Source organism: Lepus europaeus, unplaced genomic scaffold (assembly GCF_033115175.1).
Source record: "Lepus europaeus isolate LE1 unplaced genomic scaffold, mLepTim1.pri SCAFFOLD_3_1, whole genome shotgun sequence".
NCBI lineage: Eukaryota > Metazoa > Chordata > Mammalia > Lagomorpha > Leporidae > Lepus > Lepus europaeus.
Window position 1 is genome coordinate 7902887 of NW_026909276.1, and position 18785 is coordinate 7921671.

General features: G+C 42.7%; 1 protein-coding gene across 1 annotated transcript; it reads right to left on the reverse strand.

Moving 5' to 3' along the window:
- Positions 1–1610: 1610 nt before the first annotated feature.
- On the reverse strand, positions 1611–3246 carry LOC133755167 (ankyrin repeat and MYND domain-containing protein 2-like). Its single transcript, XM_062185411.1, has one exon. The coding sequence runs from the start codon at positions 3244–3246 to the stop codon at positions 2284–2286; it is 963 nt and encodes a 320-aa protein (XP_062041395.1). The 3' UTR covers positions 1611–2283.
- Between the last annotated feature and the right edge of the window lie 15539 nt (positions 3247–18785).

Consider the following 18785-nt stretch of genomic DNA (forward strand, 5'->3'; position numbering starts at 1 on the left):
TTGCTTTCTCAAGCACACTAGCAGCGAGCTGGACCAGAAGTGGAACTGCCGGGACTCCAACCCAGTCCACATGGGATGCGGGCACTGCAGGCACCGTGTTAACTTGCTCCATGACAGCACCGGCCCCGCTAACTCAGTTACAGTTAAAGCTCCGGCAGGTCACTTACTTCCAACTCAGTTCCCATCTCTGAGACTGGGCTTGGGATTTAAAGATCAAACACATCCAAAATAATGTGATTAATAGCTCTTTGTCATGTTTAGAATTTGTTTCTACCTCCACAAGTGCAAGTTATGGAACCAAACTTCCCTTGCACATGAAACATAGGTTCTGCAGCTATAACTTGATGAGAGGTACAAAGTCAAGTGCCCTGCTGGAGCCGGATTTGCTGGATCTCTTGCTGTTCTCGGGACCTGGCCACTACAATGGTAGGGTGTTTTTAATATGCATGGAAGACAGTTAAAGTCACATGCTCTCTCACAGCAGACATAAGCCCCTTGCTTTTCTGGAGCTTAAACCTAAAACTGGATTATCTTTAAATGTGTAATTAAAACCTGTACGGCTTGGTAGAAAATAATGTGCTTAATGGGAACAAGAGAGAAACAATCTATAAATGCTGCTGCCTGATATCATGGAGACTTTTAAAACTTTCTATGAAACTGAACACATAGACTCATAAGTGCTACTTTTTCAACTGAAGCAAATCCCACAGGTTTGGCCAAAAAGAGAAGCCTGCAGGGCAAGCAGACACTGCGTCTCCAAACTGTGAGCTCTGCAACTTCCAACAGCAAAAGCAGAAGCATTGCTACAAATAACTGATTATAATTGTAATATTTTGTCTTAAAGAATGTGTGATACTTACTGCTATGAAAGTCATTCCAATCTCAAAGTAAAACATTTAGGCATGAATAGCTTTTTTTTTTTTTTTTTTTTTTTTTTTTTTTTTATCAGTAGGCACAATTTATTTTAAAATGAGCACGAAAGCAGCCTCGGAGACACAGCACTATCTTCAGACGTCACATTCTAACTCTGCTCAGACACCAGGTCGGCTACACGTGCATGGTGGCATCTTTTTTTTTTTTAATTAATTAATTAATTTATTTTTGACAGGCAGAGTGGACAGTGAGAGAGAGAGAGAGAGAGAGAGAGAGAGAGAAAGGTCTTCCTTTTGCCGTTGGTTCACCCTCCAATGGCCGCCGTGGCTGGCACGCTGCGGCCGGCGCACCGCGCTGATCTGATGGCAGGAGCCAGGTGCTTCTTCCTGGTCTCCCATGGGGTGCAGGGGCCAAGGACTTGGGCCATCCTCCACTGCACTCCCTGGCCACAGCAGAGAGCTGGCCTGGAAGAGGGGCAACCGGGATAGAATCCGGCACCCCGACCGGGACTAGAACCCAGTGTGCCGGCGCCGCAAGGCGGAGGATTAGCCTAGTGAGCCGCGGCGCTGGCTGGTGGCATCTTTTCTAAATGAGCTGTCAGTCAGTCTCTGGACGGGAGGATCCCCCTGAAAAGCTTGCAAGGAAGACAGAGTTGGGCAGAGTATGGCACAGGAATTGCTTTTACATTAATTGTGTACATACTGTTTAGTGCATTAGTTAATCAGAAGGTTCAGGAACAATTTTTTTTTTAAGCACATGCTGAGACATCCTGGTGAGGCCTTCTTTCTTTCTGAAGCATCTGACATTTCTGAAGGCCCCGATGCTAGGAGCCGCCTCAAGTTAGACTGCCCAGGATAATTTCCATGGAAACTAAAATTAGCTTGGCTGTGGCATTGACGCCTCCAGCTCTGCACTATCTCGCTGTGTCTTACAAAGTAGAACCTTGCTCCTGTGAGCGCTCTTTATGTGACCTTGATCCACATGTAAGTTACAGTTTTCCAATGTTCCATCTCAGGCTTAGTGCCTCTGCGTTTCCTGAAAACCTCCTCTCCCCCACGTCCACTCTGCTGGTCCCTTTGTTCCCTGAAGGTGACATTTTCATCTTACAGGGGATTTATTTTCCTTTGACAGCCACAGCTGGGGAGCCAGCCTCCAAAAGGGCCTAGACATGGTTTCTCTGGGTTTTGAAAGCAAATGTTTTCCATAGGGAATATCTGTTGTATCGTAGAACAGCCACGAAGCGGACGTGAGGATGAGGCCAACAGGCTACCAGAGAAAGCCTCTATTCTACGCAATGTGGAGTCCTGCCTGGGGCCATGCAGGTGTCATGGGCATCGAGGACACAGTCACAAGAGTTTCCGGGCTGCCAGCCAGGGTGCAGGCCATCCATGCAGACACCTGCGGTGCGTTTCACTCCTCAGACGCCTGTGGATCTGCGGGGGCATCCCGTCCGCCTTCCACCCCAGCCTCACTCGGGCGAGGCTCTTTCTCCCCGTCCACACAGTCCTTCAGACTGGGATCCTCCTGGGGGACTCCCGCTGCGGCTTCTGGCTGCTCTTCATCCACACAATTGGAATTGACGTCAAGTTTGCCATTGATCTCCTCTCGACTCTTCTCTTTGGCAGCTTCCGATTGTTGCTTCTCGTAGACGTCCTTCAGAGTCTTACAGATTTTCTTATGTGCAAACCAGTGTGTCTTCTGGCAGGTTTGATCACAGTAGATTACCATTTTGCACACTGAACACCGTTTACTTGCTCCTTTTTCTCCACAGGTGGTGCAAAATTCAACATCCACAAAACCCACCTGCCCGGTGATGGCTTGGGTGAGGATGGAGAATGCAGTGGGATGGGAGCCAATTTCCACAGGGGCGATGCTCCGCACCAGCTGCTGCAGGAGCGTGGCTTCGCAGTACGGGAACTTCCTGATGCTCTCTCTCACGACTTTCTCTTGATACACTGGGAAGCCATCAGCAGCGCGGCCCCTTAGCAAGCTCTTGATCAAGGTGTCCAGTTTGTTCTCTCCATCTTTTAGGAAGTTCATGCATTTCTGAAAGATGCAGCTGAGGTAGTGCATTTTCATGGCTAACACTTCGTTCATGTCTCTCTGCTTCATGCCCTTCTCACAGATCAGGTCCATCACTCTGTAGCACATTTTCAGGGCCTCTTCTTCCGCCAGCAGGGGGTTCTCATTCACCAGCATCACGATCTTGACAGGGTGAAGGTTCGTGGTGGTGATGACCTTATGCAGCGGGCCTGCCAACTTCAGGGGCAGCTTTGGCTCTTTATCCAGTCCCTGGGGCTTGGTGTAATAATCCAGTCTCTCTCGTGGGAAGAAATTGTTGATTATGGTCACACAGTCATGTTGAAAACGCATTTCTTAGGCGGCCATTGGGTTTGTTATTTATAAATAGGTTTTAACATTTTACGTCAGGTCTACACAAACCGGAAAGATCACTTTAACTTTATCCCACACATCTTTCTTGGACTTTCTGGGACTTCTTGCTTCTCCATCTGTCCCTCCACACGTGTCTTGGCGCAGTCACAGATGGTGGCCCCCGCTGAGCAGGCCCTCGCGTGTGGGCTGCCGAGTTCTCTGCTGACGACAGCCCTCTGAGGTCCACGATGAGACCAGGGCAGGGCGGGGCTCAGGAGGAGGCCCTGTGTCCACGGTGAGACCAGGGCAGGGCGGGGCTCAGGAGGAGGCCCTGTGTCCACGGTGAGACCAGGGCAGGGCGGGCTCAGGAGGAGGCCCTGTGTCCACGGTGAGACCAGGGCAGGGCGGGGCTCAGGAGGAGGCCCTGTGTCCACGGTGAGACCAGGGCAGGGCGGGCTCAGGAGGAGGCCCTGTGCCGCGGCCTGGGCTCCTTCTCCTCGCCGCACATAACCACAGTGCTTTCAGGCAGTTCCGCCCTGGCTGCCGACAGCGCGCCGAGCACACGGCTGTCGCGCGGCGACCAGCACAGTGGGGGACCCTGTGGCCGCTGTCCCCTCCAGCCCAGCTGTGTCCTTGTCGAGGTCTTTCCTTAGGAAGGCCCGGAGTCGGCACGTGGCTCCAGCAGGTGCCAGCCAGGGCTGACTCGGCTTTCCACGTGACTGCACGGTGAGGGACGGACAGGTGTCAGCCCGGAAGGCCCAGGGCCCTGACCTCCGAGGCTTCCAGGCTCCCTTCTGTGTGACAGACCCCAGGGGACCCGGCAGGCCTCCGCCGCGCCGTGAAGCCCCGCCCCCTCCCGGGCCTTAGGGACGGTTACGTCAGCAGTCTTCCTTTGCTTCAGTTCTGTTCGGTCTTTGAAACTGACAATCTTTAAAATGTGAATACTGTAACGATATGTTTCTTGGATTGTTGTCTTTAAGTGGATTTTTGTGAAGCAATTGATCTATCAAATCAAAAAAATTAAAAACAGAAACAAAAAAAATATATATATATGTTGTGTAAAAGTTAAGATATTTTGAAAAGTGATATGATAATACTCCTTAAAGTAAATAAACTTAAAAGACCGAGTTTAAACCATTGCTTAGAAAATATGGAATAAATGCATGCCAAAACAATACACAGATCTAGTTTTTCCACCACCCTGATTTTTTTTCTGAGTCTTTTTACAAAAACTACAATAACACAAATACTGTAGACTTCTATAATTCAAACAGCAAATAGCTCAATATGGACAACATCCATGTGCTACAGCTAATTTTAGACACCAACTGATGGCTTCAAACATGCTCTTTTAAAATAAGAATATGCCACTTCTCCAAATCTTAATTTGGTTAAGTTTTCTTTGTCAATAAATTAAAATGTATGTAATGTGCATATGTATATACAACATCAGAAGAGTGTATGTTGTGTATACACTTATCTGTTACACACACACATGCACACACACAAGTATCTACACAAATCCCTGAAGAGGATTCAAATGTTCTCTCTGATTTAAAAGGCCATTCCCTACTACAAAATTACATTCAACACCATTATGATCTCCTTTCTGCTATAGGTAATTTGCTACATTTATGCTGGATGTTACTAGAATCATGAACCAAGAATTATACAGTAATTTCTAACTCAAAGTAAATGAAATGGTCCTATTTAACATGCCACTGAAAATTATAATAGTGCCAGTGTAAAAATGAGCAAAGTTGGGGCAAAGAAATTGTTTCCTCTTTCTGACTCAGTGTTTAGGTAAAAGTATATTTTATAAGTGGAAAAAAAAAAACTCCATCTAGACCAATGATTATACTCTATCCAGTTAACACTAAATTGATGGATCCGAAAGGTCACAAGGTCACAACTCTGTGTCTTATTCTGCTTTTAAACAATCTCTAAGATCTTTTGCAGCCTTGTTTTGTAAAAACCTCCCTATGTTCAAATTAATGGTGGGAAAACAGAAAAAAATTGATATTATATTAAAAGTTGAGATGAGTCACTCTGGAAAAAAGTATAAAAAGAGTGGACAAAAGTGACCCCTTTGACAAATTCTGCTTCAAAAAAAAGGAATAATTTACAAAAGCAAAGTTTCTTCTTAACAAGAAACAATTTGACATCACACAATCACTGAACCAATAAATGTACTATTACATTCAACCAGAGAGACAAAGGTTCAGAGTATGAGAAACAACCAACCTTTTCAACACTCCAAATATGTGGGTATCAGTAATGAAGTTACATTAAAAAAGAAAAGCAAGTTCTCACTTGAGTACAGAGAAGAACCAAGTAACCCTGAGACAAATTCTGATGGGTAATAAAAATGAGACATGATCTGGAAACTGAGATTGAATTCTAAAGCCCCAGATTGGTGTGTGACACTGGCAATAACCACTATCAGTCACAATGGAAAGAGGCCTACAGGTATGCACTGAGTTATTCCCCCACCACTCACTTTTCCCCAGCCCATCTCTACACCAAAGCACCAAAAATTTGAATAAAAACTATTACTTATTGAAAAGCATTTAAAATTGCAATAAAAAACCCTTTAAAATCTTTTGTTCTTCTTGTTTTTAAATATTTATTTATTTATTTATTTATTTATTTTAAAGTAAGAGTTACTGAGACAGAGAAGCAGTGAAAGAGAGAGACAGAGAGGTCTTCCATCTGCTGGTTCACTTTCCAAATGGTCACATGGCTGGGGCTGGGCTAGACCGAAGCCAGTAGCCAGCAGCTTCCTCCAGGTTTTCTATGTGGGTGCAGGGGCCTAAGCACTAGGCCTTCTTTTACTGCTTTTCCAAGCAATTAAAGCAGTTGTTAGCAGGGAGTTAGACTGAAAGTGGAGCAGCTGGGTCTCAAAAAAGCACTCATATGGGATGCCAGCATTTTACCTGCTACACCACAGCCCTGGACCATTCCATCTTCCTTGTCAGGTAAAAAGATTGTGGCAATCTTCCTGTGATACCAGAGCTATCAGGATTTAGGAGGCATCAGCACATTTGCAGTCACCAACTGTGTTGACAAACTAGGTTTCAGAGAGCTCCAATTCTGGAAATAATGGAGGTAAAATGAAGTGGTAGAGAGCAACACAGATTCTCAAAAAAGGCAGGTTATCCCTCCAGTGATGGCCATACCTTCAATAACTTTCTAAGTACCGCTTCCTAGATCCTTGCCTGTCCTCAACCCACTCACATATCTCTTCTAAAAGCTTATACAAACTTTCCAACATCACACTATCTTTGATAGCTTATGGATTAGGTGAGGTATCATCACTTAAATCTTAAATCACTCTTGGCATTAGAGTGAATAATTAATAGCTTGGGCCATGCAAAGCTATGAACTTCACCCTTCTAGGATTTCCTTGCCTCTGCTGTGAAGAACTATTGAGAACATTTGGGCCAGAGGGATGTTCCTTCAGGTGAAATCCCTATTCATGGAACCCACTGCTTCACACACCATTAGCTACTTTGTTCTACTAAACAGGATCAGGGCCAGCGCTGTGGCACAGAGGGTTAACACCCTGGCCTAAAGTGCCAGTATCCCATATGTGTGCCGGTCCTAATCCTGGCTGCTCCACTTCTGATCCAGTTCTCTGCTATGGTCTGGGAAAGCAGTAGAAGATGGCCCAAGTCCTTGGGCCCCTGTACCCGCATGGGATACCCAGGGGAAGCTCCTGGCTCCTGGCTTCAGATCAGCACAGTGCCGGCTGTTGCAGCCAGTTGGGGAGTGAGCCATCAGATGGAAGACCTCTGCCTCTCCTCTCTCTGTGTAACTCTGACTTTCAAATAAAATTAAATAAATCTTTAAAAAAATTTTAAAAAATAAACTAAATGGGATCAGCATTCAGTTTCCTAACTATTCTCACAGAATCCATTGTCCTTGGAAAGTAGATTTTGTGTAAACAAGAGCATGGGCAGGATACACAGTGCAGCAATGGGCCAGAAACTTCATTACCTGAGAAGGCACCACAAAACCTACTACTGTCTAATAGTAAGGCAGCCTGCACACACTTCACAGTGAGTTCTCTGTGAATTTGGGGGTATTTCACTGGTATTGTTAATATCTTAGTACTACAATGGATAAAATAATGTCATCCAGGCCACTAAAAGGATTCCTCTGTGGCTGAGCTAGAAGTGAACTTATACCACAGGCCTCCCTGCTCCTCACACAATCTGTAGGCTCCCCTTTCTCCATTGTCATCTTGGATTGTCTATCCCATCTGTGGAGATTCTGGAACCACATCTGCACATGTGAAAGAACACACTGGCTTTCTGGTACAGCACCCACTACTGAGAACATGTGTCTCACTTTCTAGGGCTCCCTGTGGGCCTGTGAGGCCTCTACCTTATCCCCAACCTTCAGGGAAGCAGAATTCATTTACAGCTTGTGGAGCAGCATTGAGAGAAACACAGGGCCTAGAAAATCTTGGAAGAACAGGGCAGGGCTGAGAAGGATGGCACATGCTCAGAAGGAAATGGAAAGGCCTTCCGATGGTTCTGTACTAATGATGTCACAAGATGATGAGACTACCTTTCTCATAAGCCTCTGCACCCCTCCACTAAGAACAAGAAGAGTGGTATGTCTATTTGCCCACTATTCAGCCCTACTGCCTGGAGAATACATGTAATGCATTGAGATTGGTCTCTATCCAAGTGGAATTCTCATGATCAATTCTTAGCCTGACAAATTCACATTTGAAAGAAATGTGCTAGGAATGGAGAAATTTGAACATTGCTGTTTAATGATATTTGTCACTACTTTATTTCTATTTTTCTGTTAACTGTTTTGTAGGTATAGAACACACATCTAGGGGCTGGCACTGTGGCGTAGCAGGTAAAGCCAGTGCCTACAGTGTGGGTATCCCATATGGGTACCAGTTCGCAGCCCAGCTGCTCCACTTCCAATCCAGCTCTCTGCTGTGGCCTGGGAAAGCAGTGGAGGATGTCCCAGGTCCTTGGGCCCTTGCACCCATGTGGGAGACCCGGAATAAGCTCCTGGCTCCTTCCAGATGAGCGCAGCTCTGGCCATTGCAGCCAATTGGGAAGTGAACCAGTGAATGGAAGACCTCTCTTTCTCTCTCTGTGTAGCTTTGACTTTCAAATAAATAAATAAGTCTTTTTAAAAAAGAATATATATATATTTATTACAGATACTTAAAGCAGGAGGAAAGTCACCATGACTCTACATTAAGATACTTAAGCAACAAACTAATATTCTGTGGCAATACATATTTCACCCTTGAAAAAAGAGGCTTTCTCTAAAGTACTACAATAATTCATTACCTATCAATGAATCATATTTCTCAGTTGAGAAAACTATCCTAGTGCATATACTGGAATAAGATAGTGAGCCTTAAGGTGGATACACCTCAAAATCACTGCACAATCACAGATCTGCCATTTCCTGGAACCTAGGAAATCATAAGGCCTCTCTGTCCAACCCATACACCATCTATCTGACTACCTAATACATTTTCATTGTCTAACAGCTGAACCTGAACTTTTCCCTCCATTTGTGATTTTTGCCACCAATTAGGCAAGGAGATCAGTGCAAGGGTTTCAAGGCACTCCCACCCCTATTGCTGATCTCCTTCCAATAGAGATAAGCCTGTATTCTATAGCCAGAGTTGGTGTGGGTTTGAACAGGGATGTGAAGGCATACTCACTCTGAAACAACAATTAACCCCTTGTTGTTTCTATGCATAAGATATGGTTTTCCCTGTTCTCTGATCCTGCCTTTGTCCTTCAGTGATTGTCTTCTGCAAATTAAGAAACCTGCCTCAAAATGTTAAGCCTAGATCTCTCCATTTCGGATCAGAGTGGCAATTGCACCTGAATATATAGGTCTCAAAGTTGTATTCCTTGAAATAGAAAATGAATTTTCAGGAATCAAAGAATTAGCTTGAGGGCCAGCATTTTGGTGCACCAGGCTAAGCCACTCTGCAACAATGGCATACCATATGGTCACAAGTCTGAGTCCCAGATGCTCCCACTCCAACACCCTGCTAATGCACCTGAGAAAGCAGTGAAAGATAGCCCAAGTTCTTGGGCCTCTGCCATTCACATGGGAGATCTGGATGGAGTTCCAGACTCCTAGCTTTGGCCTGTCTCAACAGATGGAAGATCTCTCTTTCCCCCACTCTTTCTCTGTAACTCTGCATTTCAAATTAACAAATAAATCTTTTAAAACTTTTTAAAACAAACTAGTTTGTTCCATGAAGTAGCTCGTTGATTAGTCCTTTTCTAGTAATTACTGCTCCAGAATGGTGGTAGTCACACACCTCTGCCAGCAGGAGTTGTTCATACTATGATTGGAGATGTGGATTCTATGAGGAGTTCTAATAAGAGAAAAACTGGAAAGATCATATCCATTTATAGGTAGTTGACCTCAGGCACTCACTTCCTCTTTGTCTTACCTGTACCCTCTATGTAATGAGTAGAGCTCATGATTTTGGGCACTAACTCAGTGACAGGAGTTCTCTGATTTGTACCAAATGCAGAAGAATTAATAGTCCCTCATGTGATGATAAGGAAAATGATGACCCAACAGTAGGATTGACTAATTGAGAATACCATAAGGAATAAAAGCTGGAATAAGTCCTTTCTGACACATCACTAATAAAAATATTTAGGCGTATACCTGTGGTGTCTGACCATGCTTGGTTATCCATTAATTTAATTCATGAATATATTTTCAAAAAAGACATACAAGATAAGACTAATATCACCTTTCTCCACCATCCCCTGCCCCAAATCAATCATTGTATTTCATCCAGTTTCTATGCTGCCATCACTTTCTCACGCATTTATATCCATATCTACAAATAAATGTGCAGTACAGCTTACATAGGGGAAGTCACATTTTACATGAATTTGAATTTGAAATGCATTAAAAATGTTACTTAAAATTTTGATAATTCAGGGCCGGCGCAGTGGCTCACTAGGCTAATACTCCGCCTTGCGGCACCGGCACACTGGGTTCTAGTCCTGGTCGGGGCACTGGATTCTGTTCCGGTTGCCCCTCTTCCAGGCCAGCCCTCTGCTGTGGCCTGGGAGTGCAGTGGAGGATGGCCCAAGTGCTTGGGCCCTGCACCCATGGGAGACCAGGAGAAGCACCTGGCGGTGTGCCGGCTGCAGCGTGCTGGCCATAGCGGCCATTGGAGGGTGAACCAACAGCAAAGGAAGACCTTTCTCTCTGTCTCTCTCACTGTCCACTCTGCCTGTCAAAAAATAAAAATTAAAAAAAAATTGATAATTCAATACACCTGGTTAAAACTTTGTCAATATCATATCACATTCTTTTTTTTTTTTTTTGACAGGCAGTTAGACTGAGAGAGAGACACCGAGAGAAAGGTCTTCCTTCCGTTGGTTCACCCCCTAAAAGGCCACTATGGCTGGAGCTGTGCTGATCCGAAGACAGAAGCCAGGTGCTTCCTCCTGGTCTCCCATGCGGGGGCAGGGCCCAAGCACTTGGGGCATCCTCCACTGCCTTCCCAGGCCACAGAAGAGAGCTGGACTGGAAGCAGAGCAATATGGACAAAACCAGCACCCCAACCGGTACTAGAAACCAGAGTGCCAGTGCAGCAGGCGAAGGATTAGCCTAGTGAGCTGTGGCACTGGCCAATATCATATTCTTAAGCAGCAGAACTGAGGTATGAATATATTTCACTTACCATGAAATTCATCCATTAAGGATGTACATACAAGCCACCAGCTTCCAGTTATGTATAGCAATCACCACCATTACTTTTAGAATATTTTATCACCCCCAAAATACACAGGGATAGGCATTTGACCAAGTGGTTAAGATGCTACCTGGTTACATCCACATTCCAGAATGACTGGGTTTGAGTACCAGTTCCACACCTGATTTAATTCCAGCTTCCTACTAATGGGCACCCTGTGAGTACATCGCCCAGTGAGCAATAGCTTAAGTAGTTTTGACCCTTTGAGCCATATTGGAGACCTGGATTGAGTTCTAAGCTCCTTACTCCTGAGAAGTTGTGTGTTTTTTAAAATATTTATTTATTTATTTGAAAGGCAGAATTACAGAAAGGCAGAGGCAGAGGCAGAGAGAAGTCTTCCATCCGCTGGTTCACTTCCCAAATGGCCGCAATAGCTGGAGCTGGGCTGATCCAAAGCCAGGAGCCAGGAGCTTCTTCCAGGTCTGCCACATGGATGCAGGGACTGAAAGACTTGGGCCATCTGCTGCTGCTTTCCTAGGCACATTAGCAGGGAGCTGGATTCAAAGTGGAACAGCTGGGACTCGAACCATCACCCATATGGGACACCAGCACTGCAGGCAGTGGCTTTACTCGCTATGCAACAGTACCAGCACCTCCCTTGAAGTCTTTAATGAATTAATTAGAAAACAGTAAAAACAGAGAGAGACCTTCCCTCTTCTGGTTCACTTCCCATGGTGGGCTATATTACAACTAGGAGTCAGGAATTCTACCCACACTTCCCATATGATACAGCACTCTAATATGACATGTGGGCATCACCATCTGTGGGTTAACCTGCTGTGCTTCAATGTCCTGCAAACAAGCTCCCAGTTTTGACTTATCTCAGCCTCACCTATGGTGAACATTTGATTACTGAACCAGCAGATGGGAATATTCTCCATCTCTGCACTCAAATAAATGAAATTGAAAAATAATTGAGCACCCTTTTGCTACCTAGTGTCTATCCTCATTCCTCCAATCCAAAGCAACAACAAATGTGCTCTGATTATACAGATTTCCTGATTGGGGATGTTATATGTGATGGAAGCTGAGATCAAAGTGTTCTTTTGCTTAATATACAGCCTCCATCAGTCAAGTATGGTCTGTGCTTCACCTCTAGCTGAACTCACCCAAAACCTAATCTTGGCAACAGGGAACTAGGCACAGGAGTAAGAAGGATGTCTTCCTTTTGCCTAGAAGCTGGTAGGAGAGGGAGCCCTGAGTTCACACTTCCACTAAATGAGAACTGGGGGTGGTGGTTATTAGGTGGATTCAAATACAACTAACTCTCTATGCTCTTCAAATCTTGGATTTTCTTCAATAAATATCTCTTTATTTGTTGTATATCTTTAAGACCATTACTAGGAGTGGGTGTTGTGCCATAATAGGTTAAACCTCCAATTGCAGCACCAGCATCCCACATGGATGATCAGTTCCAACTGTTGGAAACCTGTATTCAAGAACATTTCTTAGTGTCTTCATAAATATTACTGACAATGATTTCAGGAAAGAATACAAAACTGTGAGGCTGGTACTGTGGTGTAGCAGGTAAAACTACCACTTGCAGTGCCGGAATCCCATATGGGTACTGGTTCCAGTCCAAGCTTCTCCACTTCTGATCCAGCTCTCTGCTATGGCCTGGTAAAGCAGTAGAAGATGGCCCAAGTGCTTGTGCCCCTGCACCTGCATAGGAGACCTGGAAGAAGGTCCAGTGATTACAACTGTGTTTTGTCAATGGTAGCACTCCATCAATTCTGTGAATTCCTTTTGATAAAGGATAGACAAGGATACCTTGGGCTAAAGGAGACAGATGAAAGGCTGTGCTCTCCCTTTACATTGTAGTGGTTTGGACTCAGTATTTTTAGAAGACATGGCTTAAAAGAGGTTCTTGTCTTCCTATAAGAAAAGAGTTTAAGACATGGGATGGAGTAGTGGCACACAATGCAGCAAGGTTTAATGAGGTAGTGCATGTGTCAGAACACATGAATCCCAGAGTGCCAGGTATACATTCAGACTTGGATTTATAAGGGTGTGGAATCTACTTTTTCCCCACAGTTTCTCCTCCCATTCCTCCAGTCTCTTCTGAACAAAGGGCTTCTTGGGTACAAAACTGGTGAAATTCCTCCCAAGGTTTTATTATCCAGTGTGAAACTGGGTAGTCCTCTTTACACTGGCAAGGACGATTATTCTCACTGCTTTCCTTGGGAGGGGAGTGAAGACTGGGACCACCTATAAGTTACTGGGGTGTGGGCTGCTTCAAAGCTATCCCTCAGGCTGCTCCATTCCTTTCTGCAGGTGCCTTGTTTTCCTTAGGTCCCTTCTATATTTCTATCTTTCCACCTAACAGTATTATAAAAGAACTCAAATATCTTTAGAAGAAGAATATCTGTTACAAACAAAAGCAGAGGAAATCGTCTGATTACACTGAACAATTAAATACATGAAAAAAAGCCATCATTAGAGTCAAGTGGCTTTTTATATAAGTATTTTGTCATGTCAGGCCATGACAGTGTCAAACTAAGGAGCATAAAGTAGCTTACAGAAGATACCTAGAAAATTGACAGAGGAAATAATTAATTAAACAGAAACTATTAAGAGGAGAAAATATATTTAGAAAAAGATTTCAAAATTAAAGATCAAGACACTTTGCAGACATTTACTACTATATCTATCTATATATTTTTAGAACCTTTATTGTTTTGATGTAGAGGAACAAATCCTTGCCCTATATCAGTGTACATAACAATGCCCAAGTTTTGGAAATCCATGTATATAATTTTCTTCTAATCTCATGCAAGATTTACCACAAACCTATAATATCCTATAACATTCCTTTCAGTTATTTGTTCTATATTGTTCCTCTGTCTCCTTGCAGGACATCAGCTGTTTCACTCAAAGTCAAATATTGCTTGTTTTTCCCTTATTCTGTATACAAAGAGAATTGAAAATGAATCTTTACATGAATGGAAGGGGAGAGGGAGCGGGAGGGGGGAGGGTTGCGGGCGGGAGGGAAGCTATGGGAGGGGCGAAGCCATTGTAACCCATGAGCTATACTTTGGAAATTTATATTCATTAAATAAAAGTTTAATAAAAAAAAAGAAATAGCTTTATTTACTAAGACACATCCTTGTGTCTGGAACTTCCTAAACATTTCTCTCCCTTCTGCTTACTGGTTCCTTAATTTACATTTTGCAATAATCTTTTGAAGCCTCTAAAGTAAGTATAAAACATTTCAAAGAACATATAAATTTTTAAAGATTTATTTATTTATTAGAAAGGCAGAGTTACAGAGAGTCAGAGGCAGAGGCAGTGAGAGAAAGGTCTTTCATCCGCTGGTTCACTCCCCATATGGCCACAACATCTGGAGCTGGGCAGATTCAAAGCCAGGAGACAGGAGCTTCTTCTAGGTCTCCCACAGGGGTGCAGGGGCACAAGCACTTGAGCCATTTGCTACTGCTTTCCCAACTGGTAACAGAGAGCTGGATTGGAAGTGGAGCAGCAGGGTCTTGTACTGGTGCCCATATGGGATGCTGGCATTGCCGACAGCAGTTTTACCCACTATGCCACAGCATTGGCTCCAGAAAATATAGTATTTTAACATAGTTACTTAAAAGTAATTAAAATGGTTTGTCATGTATCAACAGTTTATGAAAATATTTACTAAAAGGCCCAATGAATTTTGCATATTTTAAAAAACCAACAGTATACGAATTTGAAAATATTTATCTTTTGTGTTTACTAACTTATTTTAACAATTGTAGATTTTTTTAAGAAACTAAGATATTAAAAAGAAAAAGCATGGTTATAATTTGAAGTCATGTCTTGCCAAAGAACAATTCTAGAAACTAAGTTAGAGCCTGGCACTGTGGCATAGAGGGTAAAGCTACCTCCTGCAGTGCCAGCACCCCCCATATGGGTATTGTTTCGAATCCCAGCTGCTCCACTTCTGATCCATCTCTCTGCTAATGTGCCTGGGAAAGCAGTGGAGAATGATCCAAGTGCTTTGGACCCTGTGACCATGTGGAAGAACCAGAAGAAGATCCTGGCTCCTGGCTTTGGATAGAACCAGCTCTTGCCATTGCAGCGATTTGGGGAGTGAACCAGCAGATGGAAGATCTTCTCTCTCTCTGCCTCTTACTCTCTGTAACTCTACCTTTCAAGTAAATAAGTAAATCTTTAAAAACAAAAAGAAACTAAATTAAATTATACTTCTTACAAATGAAATAAGAACATTGTATCACACCTTTTATGCACTATTGTTCTTAGGTCAAAATTATACATTATTTTAAGGTATCTAAGAAAAACAAGTATACCATTTGCAAGCAAAATATACTAATGACTCTGAAAACATCTTTAGTTTGTTTTTACCAACAAATTTGAAACAATATAAGGTGTCATATAAGCCAAAATACATTTGGATTAATTTAATAGTTTTAATTTATGTGAGTCATCACTGATGTATGTCACAATAAATAGAGCTTGTCACAAATTCCTTTCTTATCTGGGCTCTTTTTTTGGTCAGCTCCTTGAAACTTAGTTTTTGTTAATTAGAGATGTGTAAATGTGTGGCTTGTCCCAAGGTCAGAAAGAAAGAAAGGAAAGTACAGTGCTGTTATATGTAAATGTAGAAAAAGAGTAGATGCCCTCCCCCGCTCAGTCTTAGGGGATCAGGTGCTCCCCTGAAAAGAGTTTCTTTTTTTATTATTTAGTGAATATAAATTTCCAAAGTACAGCTTATGGATTACAAAGGCTTCCCTCACCCCACAAATACCCCCCCATAACCCTCCCCTTTCCCAACCACTCTCCCCTTCCATTCCCATCAAGATTCATTTTCAATTCTCTTTATATATAGAAAATCAGTTTAGTATATATATATATAGATTTCAACAGTTTGCCCTCCCATAGCAACACAAAGTGAAAAAAATTCTGTTGGAGTACTAGTTATAGCATTAAATAACAGTGTACATCACATTAATGACAGAGATTCTGCAAGATAATTTTTTTTTAAAAAAAGATTGATTATTTTTCTATGTAATTTCCAATTTAACACCAAGGGTTTTTTACATTTTCAATTATCTTTATATACAGAAGATCGCTTCAGTATATACTAAGCAAAGATTTCATCAGTTTGCACCCACACATAACCACAAAGTGTAAGAATACTGTCTCAGTACTAGCTATATCATTACTTCACCTTCGACAACCTATTAAGGACAGATCCCACATGGGACGTAAGTACACAGTGACTCCTGATGTTGTCTTAACAATTTAACACTCTTGTTTATGGCATCAGTAATCTCCCCAGGCTATAGCCATGAGTTGCCGAGGCTATGGAAGCCTTTAGGGTTCGCCATCTTTGATCCCATTCCAACAAGGCCGTAGTCAAAGTGGAAGTTCTCTCCTCCCTTCAGAGAAAGGCACCTCCTACTTTGATGGCCCCGTTCTTTCCACTGGGATCACACTCGCTGAGATCCTTCATTTAGGTCTTCTTCTTCTTCATCTTTTTTTTTCCCCAGCGTGTCTTGGCTTTCCATGCCTAAAATACTGTCATAGGTTCTTCAGCCATATCCGATTGCCTTAAGGGCTGATTCTGAGGCCAGAGTGCTATTTAGGACATCTGTCATTCTATGAGTCTGCTGTGTCTCCCCCTTCCCATGTTGGATCCTTCTCTCCCTTTTTTTATCAGTTAGTATTAGCAGACATTAATCTTGCTTGTGTGATCCCTTTGACTCTTAGGCCTATCAGTGTGATCAGTTGTGAACTGAAATTGATCACCTGGGCTGGTGAGATGGCATTGGTACATGCCACCTTGATGGGATTGTATTGGAATCCCCTGGCACTTTTCTAACTCCATCATTTGGGGCAAATCCAATTGAGCATGCCCCCTATTATATATCTCCTCCCTCTCCTTTTCCCATTCTAATATTTAACTGAAATTACTTTTCAGTTAAGATTTAGACACCTCAGAATAATTGTGTGTTAATTACAGAGTTTACAAAAAAAAATACTAAAATGGATAAAGTGTTGCATTGTACATCAACAGTCAGCCTCATAGCTGATCAAGTCACTATTTCTCTTAGTGTCCATTACACTTCCACAGGTTACCCTTTGGTGTTCAGTTAGTTGTCACCGATCAGGGAAAACAAATGATATTTGTTTCTTTGGGACTGGCTTAATTCACTTAGCATGATGCTTTCCAGATTGCTCCATCTTGTTGCAAATGACTGGGTTTCATTGTTTTGACTGCTGTATAGTATTCCATAGAGTACATGTCCCATAGTTTCTTTATCCAGTCTACTGTTGATGTGCATTTGGGTTGGTTCCAGGTCTTAGCTATTGTGAATTGAGCTGCAATAAACATTAATGTGCAGATGGCTTTTTTGTTTGCCAATTTAATTTCTTTTGGGTAAATTCCAAGGAGTGGATGGCTGGGTTGTATGGTAGGGTTATGTTCAGGTTTCTGAGGAATCTTCAGACTGACTTCCATAGTGGCTTAACCAGTTTACATTCCCACCAACAGTGGGTTAGTGTCCCTTTTTCCCCACATGCTCTCCAGCATCTATTGTTGGTTGATTTCTGAATGTGGGCCATTCTCACCGGGGTGAGGTGAAACCTCATTGTGGTTTTGATTTGCATTTCCCTGATTGCTAGTGATCTTGAACATTTTTTCATGTGTCTGTTGGCCATTTGGATTTGCTCATTGAAAAGATGTCTGTTGAGGTCTTTGGCCCATCTCTTCAGTGGATTGTTTGTTTTAATGCTGTGGAGTTTCTTGATTTCTTTGTAGATTATGGTTATCAACCCTTTATCTGTTGCATAGTTTGCAAATATTTTTTCCCATTCTGTGGGTTACCTATTCACTTTCCTGAATGTTTCTTCTGCAGTACAGGAACTTCTAAATTTGATGCAATTCCAAATGTTAATTTTGGCTTTGACTGCCTGTGCTCCTGGGGTATTTTCCAAGAAGTCTTTACCTGTGCCTATATCTTGCAGGGTTTCCCCAATGCTCTCTAATAATTTGGTGGTGTCTGGTCATAGATTTAAGTTTTTGATCCATGTTGAGTGAATTTTTGTGTAAGGTGAAAGGTAGGGATCTTGCTTCATGATTCTGCACGTGGAAATCCAGTTTTCCCAGCACCATTTATTGAATAGACTGTCCTTACTCCAGGGATTGGTTTTGGATCCTTGATCAAATATGAGTTGGCTGTAGATGTTTGGGTTGATTTCTGTGTTTCTGTTCTGTTCCATTGGTCTATCCATCTGTTTCTGTACCAGTATCATGCTGTTTTGATAACAACTGCCCTGTAGTATGTCCTGAAATCTGGTATTGTGATGCCTCCAGCTTTGTTTTTGTTCTACAATATTTCTTTAGCTATTCGAGGTCTCCTGTGTCTCCATATGAATTTTGCATCATTTTTTCCAGATCTGAGAAGAATGTCTTTGGTATTTTCATTGGTATTGCATTGAATGTATAAATTGCTTTTGAGAGAATGGACATTCTCTTGATGTTGATTCTTCCAATTCAAGAGCATGAAAGATTCCTCGATTTTTTGATATCCTCTTCTATTTCCTTCCCTAAGGTTTTGTAATTTTCATCGTAGAGATCTTTTACATCCTTGGTTAAGTTTATTCCAAGGTATCTGATTGCTTTTGTAGCTATTGAGAATGGGATTGAACTTAGAAGTTCTTCCTCAGCCGTGGCATTGCCTGTGTATACAAAGGCTGTTGATTTTTGTGCATTGATTTTATATCCTGCTACTTTGCCAAACTC